The 15439-nt window shown below is 53.3% G+C and overlaps 1 protein-coding gene across 1 annotated transcript; it reads left to right on the forward strand.

Annotated features, from left to right (window-relative positions):
• Positions 1–729: 729 nt before the first annotated feature.
• Positions 730–13620, forward strand: PELI3 (pellino E3 ubiquitin protein ligase family member 3). The gene is made up of 7 exons (XM_044680554.1): positions 730–808; positions 1396–1551; positions 2897–3026; positions 3181–3282; positions 5071–5265; positions 6551–6739; positions 12499–13620. Exons 2-7 carry the CDS (start codon positions 1397–1399, stop codon positions 13066–13068), a joined length of 1341 nt encoding a protein of 446 aa, XP_044536489.1. The 5' UTR covers positions 730–808; position 1396; the 3' UTR covers positions 13069–13620.
• Positions 13621–15439: the final 1819 nt, after the last annotated feature.

Below are 15439 nucleotides of genomic sequence, written 5' to 3' on the forward strand. Positions count from 1 at the left end.
TGGAGAGAAAGGAGAATGAGATTGGAAAAAGTCCCGGCCAGGGAGGAGGGTACGAGGCTCTCCAGACTGGGCAGGGAGGGGAAGGAGGAGGGTTTTCTTTGGGAGGGGCGGAGCCTCAAGGGAAGTAGGTGGGGCCCCGGCCGAGGTGCGAAGTTTCGCCGCAGGAGGCGGAGCGCTAAGGGCGGGGCTTCTGCCCTTGGGGCGGGGCCTGTCCGAGGGGCGGGGCCTTAGGTGGTGTGCGTCCCCCTCCCCTTCCTCGTCCTTCTCACCCTCCCCCCCACTCTGGGTGTCCCCGTGACGAGGCAGCGCGGTGGTGCCGCTGCCGCCGGGCCGGCCCAGCCCAGCCCAGCTCGGTCCAGCCGCTGCGGTTCTGCCTGCGGCCAGGAGCGCCCGGGGCTAGGTAAGGGGGGGATCCCCGGGGGCAGCCGGAGGGGTGGGCGGGGCCTAGAGGCCGAGATTCCGGGAGGGGCGGCCGGGGTGCCCTAGTCCAGATTCCACACTCTCGGGCCCCCCGGACCCCCGCCGGGATCTGCGTAGGTGCCAGGCGCCCCAGCGGCCGGTCCTAGTCGCGGTCCTCCTGCTGCTACTGCTGCTGCTGCTGCTGCTGCTGTTGCGGCGGCGGCGGCGGCGGCAGCGCCAGCCAGTCTCGGGGTGCGCGGCCCAGGCGCCCCCCCTTCTGTCCCCTCCCTCCCGCGCGCGCGCGTCCCCTGCGTGGCTGTGTTTCCCAAACAGGTTCCCTGCAGGAGGGCGAGTCTGCTGCAGCCTCTGCTCAGGGCGCTCTGGGAGGGTCAGAGGAGGAGAGATGAGGGTGAGAGCTGCCCCCCGCCACATCCCCTAACACACCGGGACACCCACGCTGGGGAGCAGCACCGGCTCAGGCAGGGATCCCTGGGGGGGAGAGGGGGAGGGGAGGACGCTGGAGGGGAGGCGGGGGGAAGCAGACTGGCAGAGACAGACGGAGACAAATGGGGAAATGGAGAGAGACCTGAGGAGCCCAGCCAGGGCCTGGGGGAAGCCAGGGACCCCAGGAGCCGAGCAGACTGGGGCGCCCAGTGGCACCTCCTACTCCCTGGCGTCCAGGAAGTGAGAAAGATGCTTTTAAGGGGGGTCCTGGCCAGGGGGCAGCCCAGCTCCCCTCCCCAGTGGGACTGGGCCACGTTTCTCTGCCCAGGCATCCCCTTTCCTCCACCCCCCCCCATTACCATGGTAACTAGGCAGCTGGGGGAGGCAAAGGCGGCAGGGTTGCCATGGTAATGGGGGAGGTGAAAGGTCCCCCATCCAGAAAGGTGGGAGGGAGGCCATGGGGCCCAGATTGTGTCCGACTGTCTGGGGAGAACTGGCTGGAGGGGGGAGGCTGAGCAGTTTTCTCTCCTTCTGCTGCTCGGATCCTGGTAGGATGGTGTTGGAAGGCAGCACTGACGTGGGGACCCCAGGATCCCTGGGCCTCCGGCAGACCAGCTCCAAAGCCCCCCGAATCCTGCCCGCTCCTCCGTCTGACAATTTGCTGCTGGGCAAGGAGCCTGTCAAGTATGGGGAACTCATCGTGCTGGGGTGAGGGCCTGCAGCTAGAGGTCTTGGGGGGAGGGCGCCCAGAAAGAAGCCAGGTGGCTCCAGGGAATATGGAGTGCTCTTTCCCTATCCTCAGGCTGAGCAGCCAGAGATAAAGCTGGAACTGTGTTAGGCTAGAGAACACTTGAGGCAGAAAGGTCCATCCAGGTCATTTTACAGCCAGACAAACTGAGGCCCAACAAGAGGAAGCAATGCATCCAAGGTCGTACGCTCATCAAGTGGCAGAACGAGGACTAGAACCCATGTCTCCTGACCCCCGTCAGGTGTTCCTCTCCCTTGGGCTGCTGCCTCTTCCTTGGTCCTTGGAACCACCTGGCCCTTCTCTGTGGCTGAGGAGCCATTACTGTACCCCGTCTTTCTCCATTTGGTGCTGTCCAATGGAGCAGCTCTATTCTGTACAGAACCTCGTGTGGGGCATTGAGAGAAATTGAAAGTTTAGACGGGCACAGAGCCTGCCCTCATGGAACCCCCAGGCTAGGAGGGGGGTTAGCTACAAACTCAGGTAACTCTGTGACCCACCATAGTGAGGTCAGGGTGGCAGAGAGATGCCAGCCAAATGCTGTAAGGTCTGAGGCAGAAGGTCCTTCCTGGCAGAAAGGATCAGGGAAGGTTCCCCGAAGTGGGCAGCATTTGAGTTGGGCTTTCAAGACTGTGTTAAGGGATAGGAGCTGCTTCCCTGCCAAGGGACCAGTGTGGGTAAAGGGCACAGCAGGGGACAGAGTGGGGTCTAGTTTGCAGTGCATAGAGGGGCTTGGAATGATGTAATGCTGGGAAGGGAGGGTGGGAGGAGATTGTGAAGGATCTGGAAGGTTAGGAAGACAAATTTGAACTTCACTCAGGAGGCACTGGGGAGCCCCTGAAGGTTCGAGCACAGGAGAAGCATGCCCAGATCTATGGGTAAGGAAGATTATTCTGAAGGATGGATTGAAAGAGAGGACAGAGGAGAGGACATCTAGGAAGCTATCATAGTAGTCCGGGTGAGAGTAATGCAAATCTGAGCTGGAGTGGAGACGAAGGGAATCAAGTAGAGGGAACATTTGGGAAGGCTTTTATGGAGGTGAGACTGTGGGGGAAAGGGAAGAGTCAGTGATGAGCTCTAGTTTCAGAAGAGGAGAAGTGATGGATGGTGATGCTCCAGGCAGAAACAGGGCCGTTGGAGGCTCAAGAGGACGGGGAAAGAGAAGCCGCTTACTTAGTTTACAAAGATTTTCCTTGTTTCTACCTCTTTACAGCTCAGTGTGTCATTTCGGGGTCTTCCCAGAAGGTGAGGTGAACCAAAGGTGTGTTGGACTAGAGTAGGGCTCAGTGTGCCTTTCTCTCCCTGTAGCTACAATGGGTCCCTGGCCAGTGGGGACAAGGGCCGCCGCCGCAGCCGCCTGGCACTGAGCCGGAGACCCCAGGCCAATGGGGTGAAGCCTGACGTCGTTCACCATATCTCTACCCCACTTGTGTCCAAAGTAAGGGACAGCCCAGGCTAGATGTCTTCTCTCATCATCTCCCATTCCCTGACTCCCTCGACATCTTTTCTCTATCGAGATCCTACCGTCTTCCTAAGGAGGCTGGGAAGACTGACTGGAGGGTGGGTGGGTGATTATCTCCCATTCTCCCCAGGCACTGAGTAACCGGGGCCAACACAGTATCTCCTACACACTGTCTCGGAGCCACTCGGTCATCGTAGAATACACCCACGACAATGACACAGACATGTTCCAGGTATGGATCTTTTCCTTCCTCTCACCTTTCCTCTCTACCTCTCTTCTCTCCCTTTTCCCCTCCTTCCTTCCTTCCTTCCATCCCTTTCCTTATTTCCTTCCTTCCTTTTTTCCTTTTTCCTTTTTCTTCTTTCCTCCCTTTCTTCCTTCCTCCCTTCTTCCCTTCCTTCCTCCCTCCCTTCCTCCCTCACTCCCTTCCTTCCTTCGTTCGTTCCTTCTTTCCTTTCTTCCTTCCTTCCTTCCTTCCTTCTTTCCTTCCTTCCATTCTCCCTCCCTTCCACACATAATAAGTGGCCTATAGTTTAGATAAGACACAATCCTTGGCCTCTTAAAGCTGACAGTTTAGTAGAGTAAAGAATGGCACTCAGGCTGATGCTAAGTATTATGGGGGTGATAAGAGGATTCAGTTCAGTTCATATTCTTTGCCTGTTCTGTGCTGGGTACTAGGTAGGTAGATTGGGGCAAAGATGATGGATGTCTCTGCCCTCACAGAGTTTATAGTCAAATAGATCGCTGATACAAGGCAGTTATAAACTGAATCACAGAGTGGAGCATAGGATGACTCCTTCAGCAGTGCATATATATATATATATATATATATATATATATATATACTGCTGGAGTTTGTGGAGAAAAGAGAGCACACTTCTAGCTGGGGAAATCAGGGAGGACTTCCTGGAGCCAGGACTTAAAAGATGGGAAGGGCTTTGACAGGCAGCTAGGTGGTGGAGTTATACTTGAAATCAAGAAGACCTGAATTCAGATCCTGCCTCAGATACATTCTAGCTGTGTGACCCTGGGCAAGTCACTTAACCTCAGCTTCTTCGTTTGTAAAATGTAATGATAAAACCCACCCCCTAGGGTTGCAGTGAGGATCAAATGAGTTAATACAAGTAAAGAACTTTACCAATGTCAGATTATAGGTAAGGGGAATAGAAGGAGAAAAAGCCTTCCTGTTGTCAAGAGGTTTGACTCTTTCCCTAAGCATCACTTCTTGTCTCTGAGCCTCAGTTTCTACATCTGTCATATGGGGATAATGACAGTCTCACTGCCTACCTCCTAGGATTGGTGGGGGGAAAGGACTCCATAAATTCTACCTCATTTGAGAAATGGAGCCATTCGAGGCAGGGTAGTTCAGTGGTAAGGAAAAGAGCCTGGGTCCAAAATCCTAGCTTTGTCACAAAAGAGAAAATAGATCATTTCTATTCAATTAAAAAGCTTTTGCACAAATAAAATCAATGCAACTAGTAAAAGAAAGGAAGCAGTGGACTGAGGGGAAATCTTTCCATCGATATCTCTAGCTAGGCTTTGACACGAGGGATCTAAGAAAAAGACACAAATATAGTAGGGCAAGAGTTAGCATTCCTCAGTGGATGGGTCGTCAGAGGAAATGAGCAAAGAGCTTTCGGATGCCTGGGTGACCTCGGGTGAGGAGCTTCAACTCTCCTCTGTGAAACGAGGGGGTCCCTAAATCTCTGATCCTGACTCCAAGGCACCGGTGACCTCGGATCTCCCCCAGCCTCTCCCGGAGGACCTAAACCCTGCCATGCCCTTAGGGAGGGGGGAGTTGCTGAACGGCTCCCGTTAGAAGGTGGGGGGCCCCCAGGAAGAGCGAAAGCCGGGCTACACCTGAGAGGAGGGCCCTGGCCTCCTACCTCTCCCTGGGGCTCCGGAGGGAGGTCACGCTGCTGGGCTGTGAGCATCCTCAAATAGTCACTGTTCTTCTCTGCCTGCCCCCCACCTGCTTCTCTGGTGGCTGGGGTGGGGCGGGGGGAGTGGGGACTCACAGATCGGCCGCTCTACGGAGAATATGATCGACTTCGTGGTCACTGACACCACCCCGGGGGGAGTGGCCGGGGAGGGCCCAGCCGCCCAGAGCACCATCTCACGGTACGCCTGCCGGGTCATCTGTGAGCGCTGGCCCCCCTACACAGCACGGATCTATGCCGCTGGCTTTGATGCTTCCAGCAACATCTTCCTTGGAGTGAGTGAGTCCCACAGGGACGGCCTCGGGGGCCGGAGTGGGGGGATTCAGTGGGGAGGGGGCCATGTATACCCGGATGGCCTCGGGGACACAGATAAATCGCGGGGGTCAGATTTGGAAGGGGGATGCCCTGGGATCCAGGCAGGACCAGCGGATTCCCCCTTGGCAATCAGGAGACTCCAGTGGCTCCCCATGACCTCTAGGACCAAATATACTCCTTTGGAACGCCTGTTAGAGCCTGGTTTAAGCTTCCTTTCCAGCCTTATCACACATGACTCCCATTCATAGGCTCAAGGGCCGGCAGTCCATTTCTCTTTTGCATCGGTGCTTGGAAAGCCCTCCGTCCACCCCCTGCCTCTTAGACTCCCTAGGTTTTCTGTGCCACCTCTTCCATGAAGCCCTTCTCAATCTCCCCACCGTGATCACCTTGTATCTGTTTTCTTTCAACCAACGTATGTGTATCCTCCCCCATGAGGCCTCCTGAAACACCACAAGAATTCAGTTGTTTAATTTGACACGTATGACACACTGGGCTCGGGGCTCGGGAGACGAGAACAAAACCCTGCCCTCACGGAGCTTCTCCTGTGCTAGGGCAGCGCAACACGTACACAGAACAGGAAGCATAAGATGAGAAATGATCCAGACAATAAAGAGACCTTCCAGAAGGGCTCTAGGCAAATTGGAGGAGGAAGAGAGGAATCAGAGAAGGCTTCCTAGAGGAGCTGAGCGCGTTAAAGGGAAAGGATTCTTAAAAGACCAGGAGGGGGCAGCTGGGTAGCTCAGTGGATTGAGAGTCAGGCCTAGAGATAGGAGGTCCTGGGTTCAAACCTGACCTCTGCCACTTCCCAGTTGTGTGACCCTGGGCAAGTCACTTGACCCCCATGGCCCACCCTTACCATTCTTCTGCCTTGGAGCCAATACACGGTATTGACTCCAAGACGGAAGGTGGGAGTTTAAAAAAAAAAAAAAAGTGACCAGGAGAACAGTCAATCAGTCAACACTGACTAAGTCTTTCCTGGGTGCCAGGCCAAGTGCTGAGGCTGCAGAAGAGGCAAAAGTCAGCCTCATGCCCTCAGGGAGATTCTAATCTAATGGGGGAAGGGGGTCCGTTCTGAGCATGATTCACAGAGGTAGAAGATGGAGCGTCCATTCCAAAGAACAAGCAGCCATGGCCTGCTGGAGGAGGCCAGAAAAGGGGGAGGCGGGCATCACAGACCCAGGGACAAAGGTTGCGGCCGCCTCAAGGCGACAGGTCCCAAGGGTGACTGCTTCTCCCTGGTCCCAGGAGCGGGCAGCCAAGTGGCGGACTCCAGATGGGCTGATGGACGGTCTGACCACCAATGGTGTCCTGGTGATGCACCCGGCCGGCGGCTTCTCCGAGGGCTCCATGCCTGGTGTCTGGAGGGAAATCTCTGTCTGCGGAAATGTGTACACTCTGCGGGATAGCCGCTCTGCCCAGCAGCGGGGGAAGCTGGTAGGGGTCCTACAGCAGGGGGTGGGTGCTGCCACCTGGGCCCTCTCGCTCTTGCTCACACACTGAATCTGTCTTGGTGACTGTCGGGAACCCAGCGGCCTTCTGGTCCCTTCCATCCTGTCCAGAACCCAGCTCTTATGGCCTCCCCAATCCAGAGTCCTTTTCTGGGCAGCCACAGCTCTATGGAGGGCAGGGGGCTGGGGAGGAAGGAGACAGTCCTTAGGGGAAATCCCTCCCAAGTCTGAAGCCTAGGCCAATTCTGGCAAGTGCTAATGACCACATAGCATTCTTTTACCGGAGGGAATAGAATGTCACAGCTGAGAGGGGTCTTAGAACAGGGGATGTCACAGCTGAGGGGGGCCTTTAGAATAAGTAATATCAGACCCGACAGAGCTTAGAGCATAGGTTGTCAGAGGTGGGAGAGGGACCTGGAATATCACAACTGGGAGAGCTCTTAGAATAGGGAATGTCAAAGGTGGAAGGGGCCTTAGACATTACCTAGCCCAACAGGAACCCAGGATCACAGATCTAGAGCTGGAAGGGGCTTCAGAGATCATCTACTCCAACCCCTTCATTTTACAGATGAGGAACTGAGGCCCAGGGAGATGAAGTAACTTGCCCACAGCCACTCAGGTAATAAGCTTCAGGGATGGGATTTGAACCCAGTTCCGTGGACTCCATATCCTTGAAGGAGGAGTTCTTCCCTCCCGACTTTGCCAAAAGGGTTGGATTTTGATAGCAGGTAAAGGAGGAGAGCTGGGCTCTGTGTGCCCTATTTGAGGGTCAGTGTGGCACTGTGGGCTCAGACCAATCGAGAAGACCTGGGTTTGAATCCTGCCTCCATCCTTCCTGGCTTGGTGACCCTGAAAGTCACTCGCTTTCCTCAGGCTCCATTTCCTCCCTTGTAAAATGTGGCTGCTAAAGGAAGTACCTACCTCAGGGGGTGAAATACATAGTCCTGGGGGTTTCCTCCTTGTTAATCCTCCTCTAAGAAGGCAAATGTGCTCTCTGAGCAGAAGAGCTTAGAGCTAGCCAGCCCAAAGTGGGCAAAGGAGGCCTAACAATGGATGATCCAGGCCTGGCAGTTTCCTGGGGTTTGGAGCTGGAAGAGACTTTGAGGCACTGTCTAGAGCAGGGGTTGGCAACCTTTTTGGCCGTGAGAGCCATAAACGCCACCTTTTTAAAAATATAATTTCGTGAGAGCCGTGCAGTGCTCACAGTGCCGCTCCTGTAACAGCACCTGAAAAAAATGGACTTTGTGGCTCCTGCAGAAAGAGCCAGATCCGGCCCTCAAAAGAGCCAGGTATGGCTCAAGAGCCATATGTTGCCGACTCCTGGTCTAGGCCAATCACCTCATCTTACAAATGGAGAAACCAAGGCCTGAGAGGGGAAGGGACTTGTTCACGGTCACAGAATCTTGGAATGAGAAGCGACCTCAGCTGGTGCATGAAAGAAATCCCTTTGTAACACATACAAGGGGGGGCAGCTGGGTAGCTCAGTGGATGGAGAGCCAGGCCTAGACATAGGAGGTCCTGGATTCAAATCTGACTTCAGACATTTCCTAACTAGGTAGCCTTGGACAAGTCACTTAACCCCCTTTGCTCAGCTCTTCTGCTTTAGAACCAATACACAGTATTGATTCTAAGGCTGAAGGTGAGAGTTAAAAGTAAAAACCATACACAACACAAGGGCACCTGATCCAGAGGGAGTCTGATGAGATCAAAGCATGGGGAACCATCCACAGTATATTCCTGAGAGCACTAAGCCCTCATGTCACTGACAGGTCTGGAAACCTCAGTCCACTAAAAAGCCTCGGGCTTTCAAAAATCAGATTTTTTAAACCCATATATAAGACTTTGCATCTATCCCCATTGAATTTATTTTTCAAAAAGTAAGTTTTTATTGCTATCTTCTGTTTCTGACATCACCATTGTATCCTATGCATCCCTCTTCTCTTTCACAGAGAGCCATCCTATTGTACAAATATAATTTTTTTAAACCCTCACTTTCTGAATTGATTCTAAGGCAGAAGAGAAGTAAGGGCTAGGCAATGGGGGTGAAGTGACTTGTCCAGGGTCACACAGCTGGGAAGTGTCTGAGGCCATATTTGAACCCAGGACCTCCCATCTCTGGGCCTGCGTCTCTATACACTGAGCCCCCTTGCTGCCCCTGGGATTTTTTTTAGAGAGGAAAAAAAAAAGTTGTCACAACTAATCAATATATTGACAAAGTCCAAAAATAAGGGCACAGTATAACCCCTGTGGAACTCTTACCTCAATGAGGAGGCAGGTTAGGGGTGTCTTCTCATCTTTCTTCAATGGAGTCACACTTGATCTTTATAATTTTGCTACATTTATCTTTTTAAAACCCTTTCCTTCCATCTTAGAATAGATGTGAAGTATCTGTTGTAGAGATATAGAGTGGTAAAGGTAGGCAAATGGGATTAAGTGGCTTGCCCAGGGTCACACAACTGGGAAGTGCCTAAGGCCAAATTTAACTCCTGTCCCCTGGCCTGACTCTCTACACATCTAGCCATCAGCTGCCCCTACACTTAGTTTTGCTATTTTGGTGTCATCCTTCCCATTTACATTGTTATAATTACTTTACTAATTGTTGCCTTGGCTCTGCTGACTTTACTTTGCATCATTTCACAATACATCTTCCTAGACTTCTCTGTATTCATTACACACATCATATTGTATGTATGTAACAAGAATATTCTTACATTTATGTACCACAATTTACGCAGCCATCCCTCAACTGATGAGCATCTACCCTGTTTCCAATTCTTACCTGTCACAGAAAGTGCTACTATAAATGTTTTGGAGTATGTGGCGTCTTTCTTCTTATCGATGGCTTCCTGGGGGTATAAGCCCAGTAAAAGAGCCTCGTTCAATGGGTATGGAAAGTTTAGGCACTTTCTGTGCAAAATTCCAAATTGCTTTCCAAAATGGTTGTACCATTTCCCAGCTCCACTAACAATGTACTAGTGTGCTTGGTTTTCTACAACCTCTCCAACATTGACTGTTGCCATTTTTTGGTCATTTTTGCCCCTTGGCAGGGTGTGAGGTGAAGCTTCAGGATTCTTTTGATTTGCATCTTATTATTAGTGATTTGGAGCATTTTTTCATGTAGTAGGGAATACTTTGCAATTCTTTGTTCAAATCCTTTAACTATCTATTGGAGAATGGCAAATATATAGTGTTTATGCATCTTGAATACCAGACCCTTATCAGAGAAATTTGATACAAGTTGTGTTTTTTTTTTTTTCCCATTTGTCTGCTTCCCTTATCCTAGTTGCATTAATATTGTCTGGCAGAAACTTTTCTGTTTCAAGTTTCCTCTTCTGCTCTAAGCACAGTGTTATATACTTTCAGTTACTTTACTCTCTCCCCCTCTTTATTTCCCTTCCCATGTTGCAATGTCATCCCACAGAAAAAGCATTCCCCTGTGGGCAGGGAGGCTCCAGATTCTGGCCATAATGCCCCCTGCCGACCCCCACTGATGCATCCATCAAATTTCTGCCTTCACTCCTGTCTCCTTGTGGACCTTTAAGGAAGAAGACACTTCCTGATCTCCCTATGGTCACTGTGACTGTTGCTGCCCTTACCTGTTGCATTTAGCCATTCCTCCTGCATTTCTGTTGTATGGTGTGTTTGAGATTCAGATAGTCTTTTCAGTTCTAGCTTTCATTCTAAAAATCTTTCAAACTTTTCTTTATTATTGAAAGTCCATCTTTGGTCCTATGTGATTAGTCTTAGATTTGCAGGACAAGTCACCCTGGGCTCCAGTACTATTTGGAACGCATTATTCCATTCTCTCCTCCTCTTCTTAGTGGGTGCAGAATAGTCTTTCTTTATTCAAATGTCATTTCCTTTGTATTTGAAGGTCTTTCTCCTGAGGGTCTGTAGACCTTGTTGTCTCTGAATGGAATTGTTCAATTTAATCCTTATATGTCTTGGAGTTTGCAACCTTGAGATTTTTTCTGGAGGTGAATTATGAATTCCTTCATTTGGAATTTCATTTTCTGTGTTCAAAAGTTCTAGTCACTTTTCTTCTTTTATTTCCTTCATTATGATGTAAAGGGTTTTTGCCCTGCCATGTTCTTCTGGGGGAGGCTTTTAATCCCTGGGTTGTCTTTGTGCATCTTGCCTTCTAGATCTGATGGTTTAGCTAGTATAGCATGCATCTTTTCTTTTAATGTTCTTGTTTTTTCTTATCTTCTAGACTGGCCTTCATGTCTTTGTATTTGCATTTCCAATCAAGTGTTCTCTCTTGCTTCTTTGGTAAGGCTTGACTGGGCAGATCTTAGTTTTTCTATTCTGTCCATGATTTTTTTCTGTGCATGCCATCAATTCTGCTCTTATAATTCTGATTTCTTCTAAACCACTTAAGAATATCATGTTGTGCTTCTATGTTCTCAACTTCCAAAGGGCTCTCTATCTTATTAAATGGTGGACCATTTTCCTTTAGTTCACAGTTTTGGTTCATAGATGCCTGAACTCATTTACTCTGGAGGTCATATTTCCTTCAGGTATTACTGTTTTTCCTATTAATTTATCAGTTTACATTCAAGGTCTTTGAGTTTTCATCTTCCTGAGACCTTTGGCATTTTAAGTCTTTTTTTCCCCCCTTCATTTTTCTTATCATTCACTTCCTGACTCCCTCCCTTCTGATTGTGGTTTCTGTCAGAGTTGGATCTCAAAGCATCCTAAGTTCCTCCCACACTAGGCAATTCATAGTTCACCAGCCTAGGTCTCTGCCCCAGCTGACTTTGGGGTGGTTAGAACTGGTCCTACCTCCATGCTGTGCTTTCCCCCCAGGCTAGGTGGCGTGGTATGGTATACAGTGCACCCCATCCCCAACACACTGTGTCCTGTCTTGGTGACTGGTCCCACCTCCTCTGCTCCTCAGTTCTCTGGCCAGGCCGGCACTGGCACCAGCAGATAAGAGCCTTGCGGCGTTGGTGCTTCCGGGTGGCAGCCCCTGGCAGGCTTTTGTTCTTGGCCAGTTATGGACAAGCTGGCTGTTGAACCCTGAGCAAGCTTCCACAGCCTAGAGCTGGGGTCTCTGCAGTGCTGGAAAGAGGGAAAAGGGACCTGTCTCCAAGGGAGGATTTTGATGCAAGCCTCTGCTGTGACTTTGGGCGTGCTATTGCGGATAGCGGGTGGGAGGTGAGGGAGTGATTGAGCATCATTTCCTGGTCGTCGAGGGTTTTTTAACCTTCTTTTGGATTCTGGGCGTCCTATACCATAGAGACAGGAGATGTTGCTTTATCTTTGGGGCACAATTTCTGTTTTGGAGAGGTTTGAGAGGTCATAGGAATCGGAGAAAATATCTAGTCTGCCATCTTGTGGCTCATGTGAGCCAGATGTCCCCCCCACACACACACACACTGAATTTCATTGATGCTTAATCAAGCCTGATTTTTTGGACTCGGTTGGGTAGGGATTGAATAGACCAAGGAGGACAGGAGGACATTCCAGCTGTAAGGAGCAATGTAGACGAGGGCGACGGTGGACACGAGGGCCATTCACGTCACGGGCAGAAGGGAAAATGTGGGATTGGGCAGGAAGGCGTCCATAGTGAATGAGAAGCCGCCCGGCTGACCAAGCCTCTCTGGCTTACTAGCCAAGTGTCCCCTGCCCTTTCTCAGAGCCCGGGGCTCTTGGCCGTTGCCCGGCCCTTCCTGTGTCCAAAGCTGCTCAGCCCCGGCCCGTGGTTTCTTCGCTCTCTAACTCGGACACTGTCTTCCCCAGGTGGAGAACGAGTCCAATGTGCTCCGGGACGGCTCCCTCATCGACCTGTGCGGGGCCACCCTGTTGTGGCGAACGCCAGCCGGCCTGCTTCGGGCACCCACCCTGAAGCAGCTGGAGGCCCAGAGGCAGGAGGCCAACGCCGCCCGGCCCCAGTGTCCGGTGGGGCTCAGCACCCTGGCTTTCCCCAGCCCGGCCCGGGGCCGAGACGTCCCCGACAAGCAGCAGCCGTGGGTGTACGTGCGCTGCGGCCACGTCCACGGCTACCACAGCTGGGGCTGCCGGCGGGAGCGGGGGCCGCAGGAACGCGAGTGCCCCCTGTGCCGCCTGGTGGGGCCCTACGTGCCCTTGTGGCTGGGCCAGGAGGCGGGGCTGTGCCTGGACCCTGGGCCTCCGAGCCATGCCTTCGCGCCCTGCGGCCACGTCTGCTCGGAGAAAACTGCCCGCTACTGGGCGCAGACACCGCTGCCGCACGGCACCCACGCCTTCCACGCCGCCTGTCCCTTCTGTGGGGCCTGGCTCACAGGGGAGAGCGGCTGTGTCCGCCTTATCTTCCAGGGCCCACTGGACTAGGGCAGGGGTCTGGGCCCCCCCAGGACCTGCTCTCTTCCTCCCGCTGTATCAGACCCGAGAGACTGCCCGGGTGGGACTGAACGGCGCCCCGAGCCCCGGCTGTGCTGACTTGTGCTGCCCGCGAGATGATGCGGTTCCCCCCCAGGACGTCTGCCCGGATGCTTGCCCAGACTGAGGGGGGTCCGGGCGGGGGAGGAGCGCAGATCCTGTCCCCAGATCTGTGCCAGCCTCCGGTGTTGGGTCTCCTGGATTGGCCCAGGGGAGGGCTCGCGGCTCCCTGCCGTTCACCTGATGGATGGACCAGGCCCCCGGCTCCAGGACTGCCCCTCTAGCTTCGTCGGATCCCCGGGGACGCCTCCGCCCCGCACGCCCCCCATCATGCCGTGTAACACTGTGCCCTGGCGGAAGGGAAGGAGGGAGTCTGGGAGGGTGGCATCCCCTCCCCCCTGCCCTGCCGTGCTGCTCGCCCGTACCAGGCCTGAGCCCTTTGCCGTTTCCAGCTGCTCACATCTGCCTGCTGCTATTCCCCGGGTCTCGTGATAAAGCTCGCTGCTCGGCTGCCCTTGTCTGGTGTCCTGTGCTAGCTCTGGGCATGGGGGGAGGGAGGGGCGAAGCAGAGAAAAGGAAGGCAGAGAGACCCCCACCCCAACCCCCAGGAGGAGAGCTCTGGGCGTGGGATGAGGCCTGGCAAAAGCCCAGCGGGGTGCCCTGGTGTTCTGGGGCCAGTCGGGGCTGGAGAGCCCCCTTTTCTCTGCCCTCTCAGCGTGCGTCCTATGCCCATGGGCACACAGTGCCCGAGGGCCACGGGAGGCTGTCCAGACTGTGGGCTCCTATCTCTGAAAGGGGCCACACGGCCAAGCCAATCAGGAGAGAGAGGGAGAGCCGGGTCGTCTCCCTGCCAAGGAGATCACGGATCCAGGGTTGGCTGAGAGATTGTCTCTGTGGGGCACTAAGAAGCCCGTGCCCTGGTGCCTACCTTCCTGGAGCCCCCGTGGAGGAGGGGAGAGAGGCCCAACACACGTGGGAACAAAGAGCCGACACCGGGCAGCACCGACTGGGACTGGCGGTTTTTGTGCCTGGGCTAGACGGCGCTAACGGTAGCCTCATGTCCTCTGAGCCCCTTGCAGGAAGAGAGCTCCCTGTGGTCTCCTGGTCCGGAGGGAGCATCCGGCTTGGGGAGGAGCGGGACGGGCTTGACCAGGGCTGGATCAACGAGAAGCTTCCCTGGTGGGTGGGCAGCTTCCGAGAGGGCCAGGCTTGACGCCTGACAGCTTCCCCGGTGGATTCTTGCTCACTGGTTTCTGTGCTGAGAAGGAAGGAAAAGTGCTGTCAAAACAAAACAATTTCTAAAAATTGCATGTAGTGCCCCGGCACAAAACTCTAGTCACCCTTCCTTAATTTCAGCTCTGGGAAGTGGAGCCGGATAATCAGGGTAAGATCAGGATGGGCGAGAGGGAGCGCTGAAGGGAGTTTTGAAGGCTGGGCAGAATTCAGAGGCTAATAATAATATGTTTGCCTTTCCATAACCATCAAGGCCTAAAAAGTTCCTCAGAGCAGCCTGGTGAAACAGGACCAGCATTATTGCCCTATTTCACAGAGAAGGAAACTAAGGCATAGAGACTTGCCCACAGTCATGCAACTAAGCAATGTCATAACCAGGATTAGAATCCAGGACTTTTAGCTCTGTCCTTTCCCCCGCCGACTAAGCAGTCCACTCTGCAATGGCAAAGGGCTTAGCTGAATTATTTGTTCTCCAAACACCATCCCTCCATTTGTTCTCCACAGTAACCCTGTGAGAGACAGAGGAGAATTGATTATCCCATTTTTCAGATGGGCCGAGAGTCAGGGAGTCGGGACTAGAATCTGTCTCGGCTTGGGATAGTTGGGGATTGCAGGGAGAGTTGGAGAAGTTGTCCACCTGGGGGAGGAGATCTTGACAGGTCAGAATGATGGGCGGCCTCCATCAGGACAGAGTGGGGCTTCCAAGAAGCGACTGCCCAAGCCCACGGGAGGAGAGGCATGACTAGAAAACAGTCCCCGTGAGGAAAAGCTGGGGATTTGAGCGGCCTGCGAAAAAGGCTTTGGAATCAGAGAAGGAAGAATAACACCGTTCTCCATCCCTGTGGGCCATCTGCTGAAGGAGGCACACGTCCAAGGGACCAAGATGGCGAAAGGGCCAGAAGCCAAGCAGGCCCCGGGAGGAGGAGCTGCCCTGAGCCTGGGTAGACCCATTCTGATTGGCCCCAGAGAGCTGAAGGATGACTGAGGCTAAAAAGTGACAAAGAGGCCCATTTGGGCTCAAAGCTTCCGAACCATTCCAACTGTCCCAAAGCCGTCGGGCTGCCTCGGGGGCTCCTTCTTCCCTGCAGGG

The sequence above is a fragment of the Gracilinanus agilis genome, chromosome 6, assembly GCF_016433145.1.
Source record: "Gracilinanus agilis isolate LMUSP501 chromosome 6, AgileGrace, whole genome shotgun sequence".
Lineage (NCBI taxonomy): Eukaryota > Metazoa > Chordata > Mammalia > Didelphimorphia > Didelphidae > Gracilinanus > Gracilinanus agilis.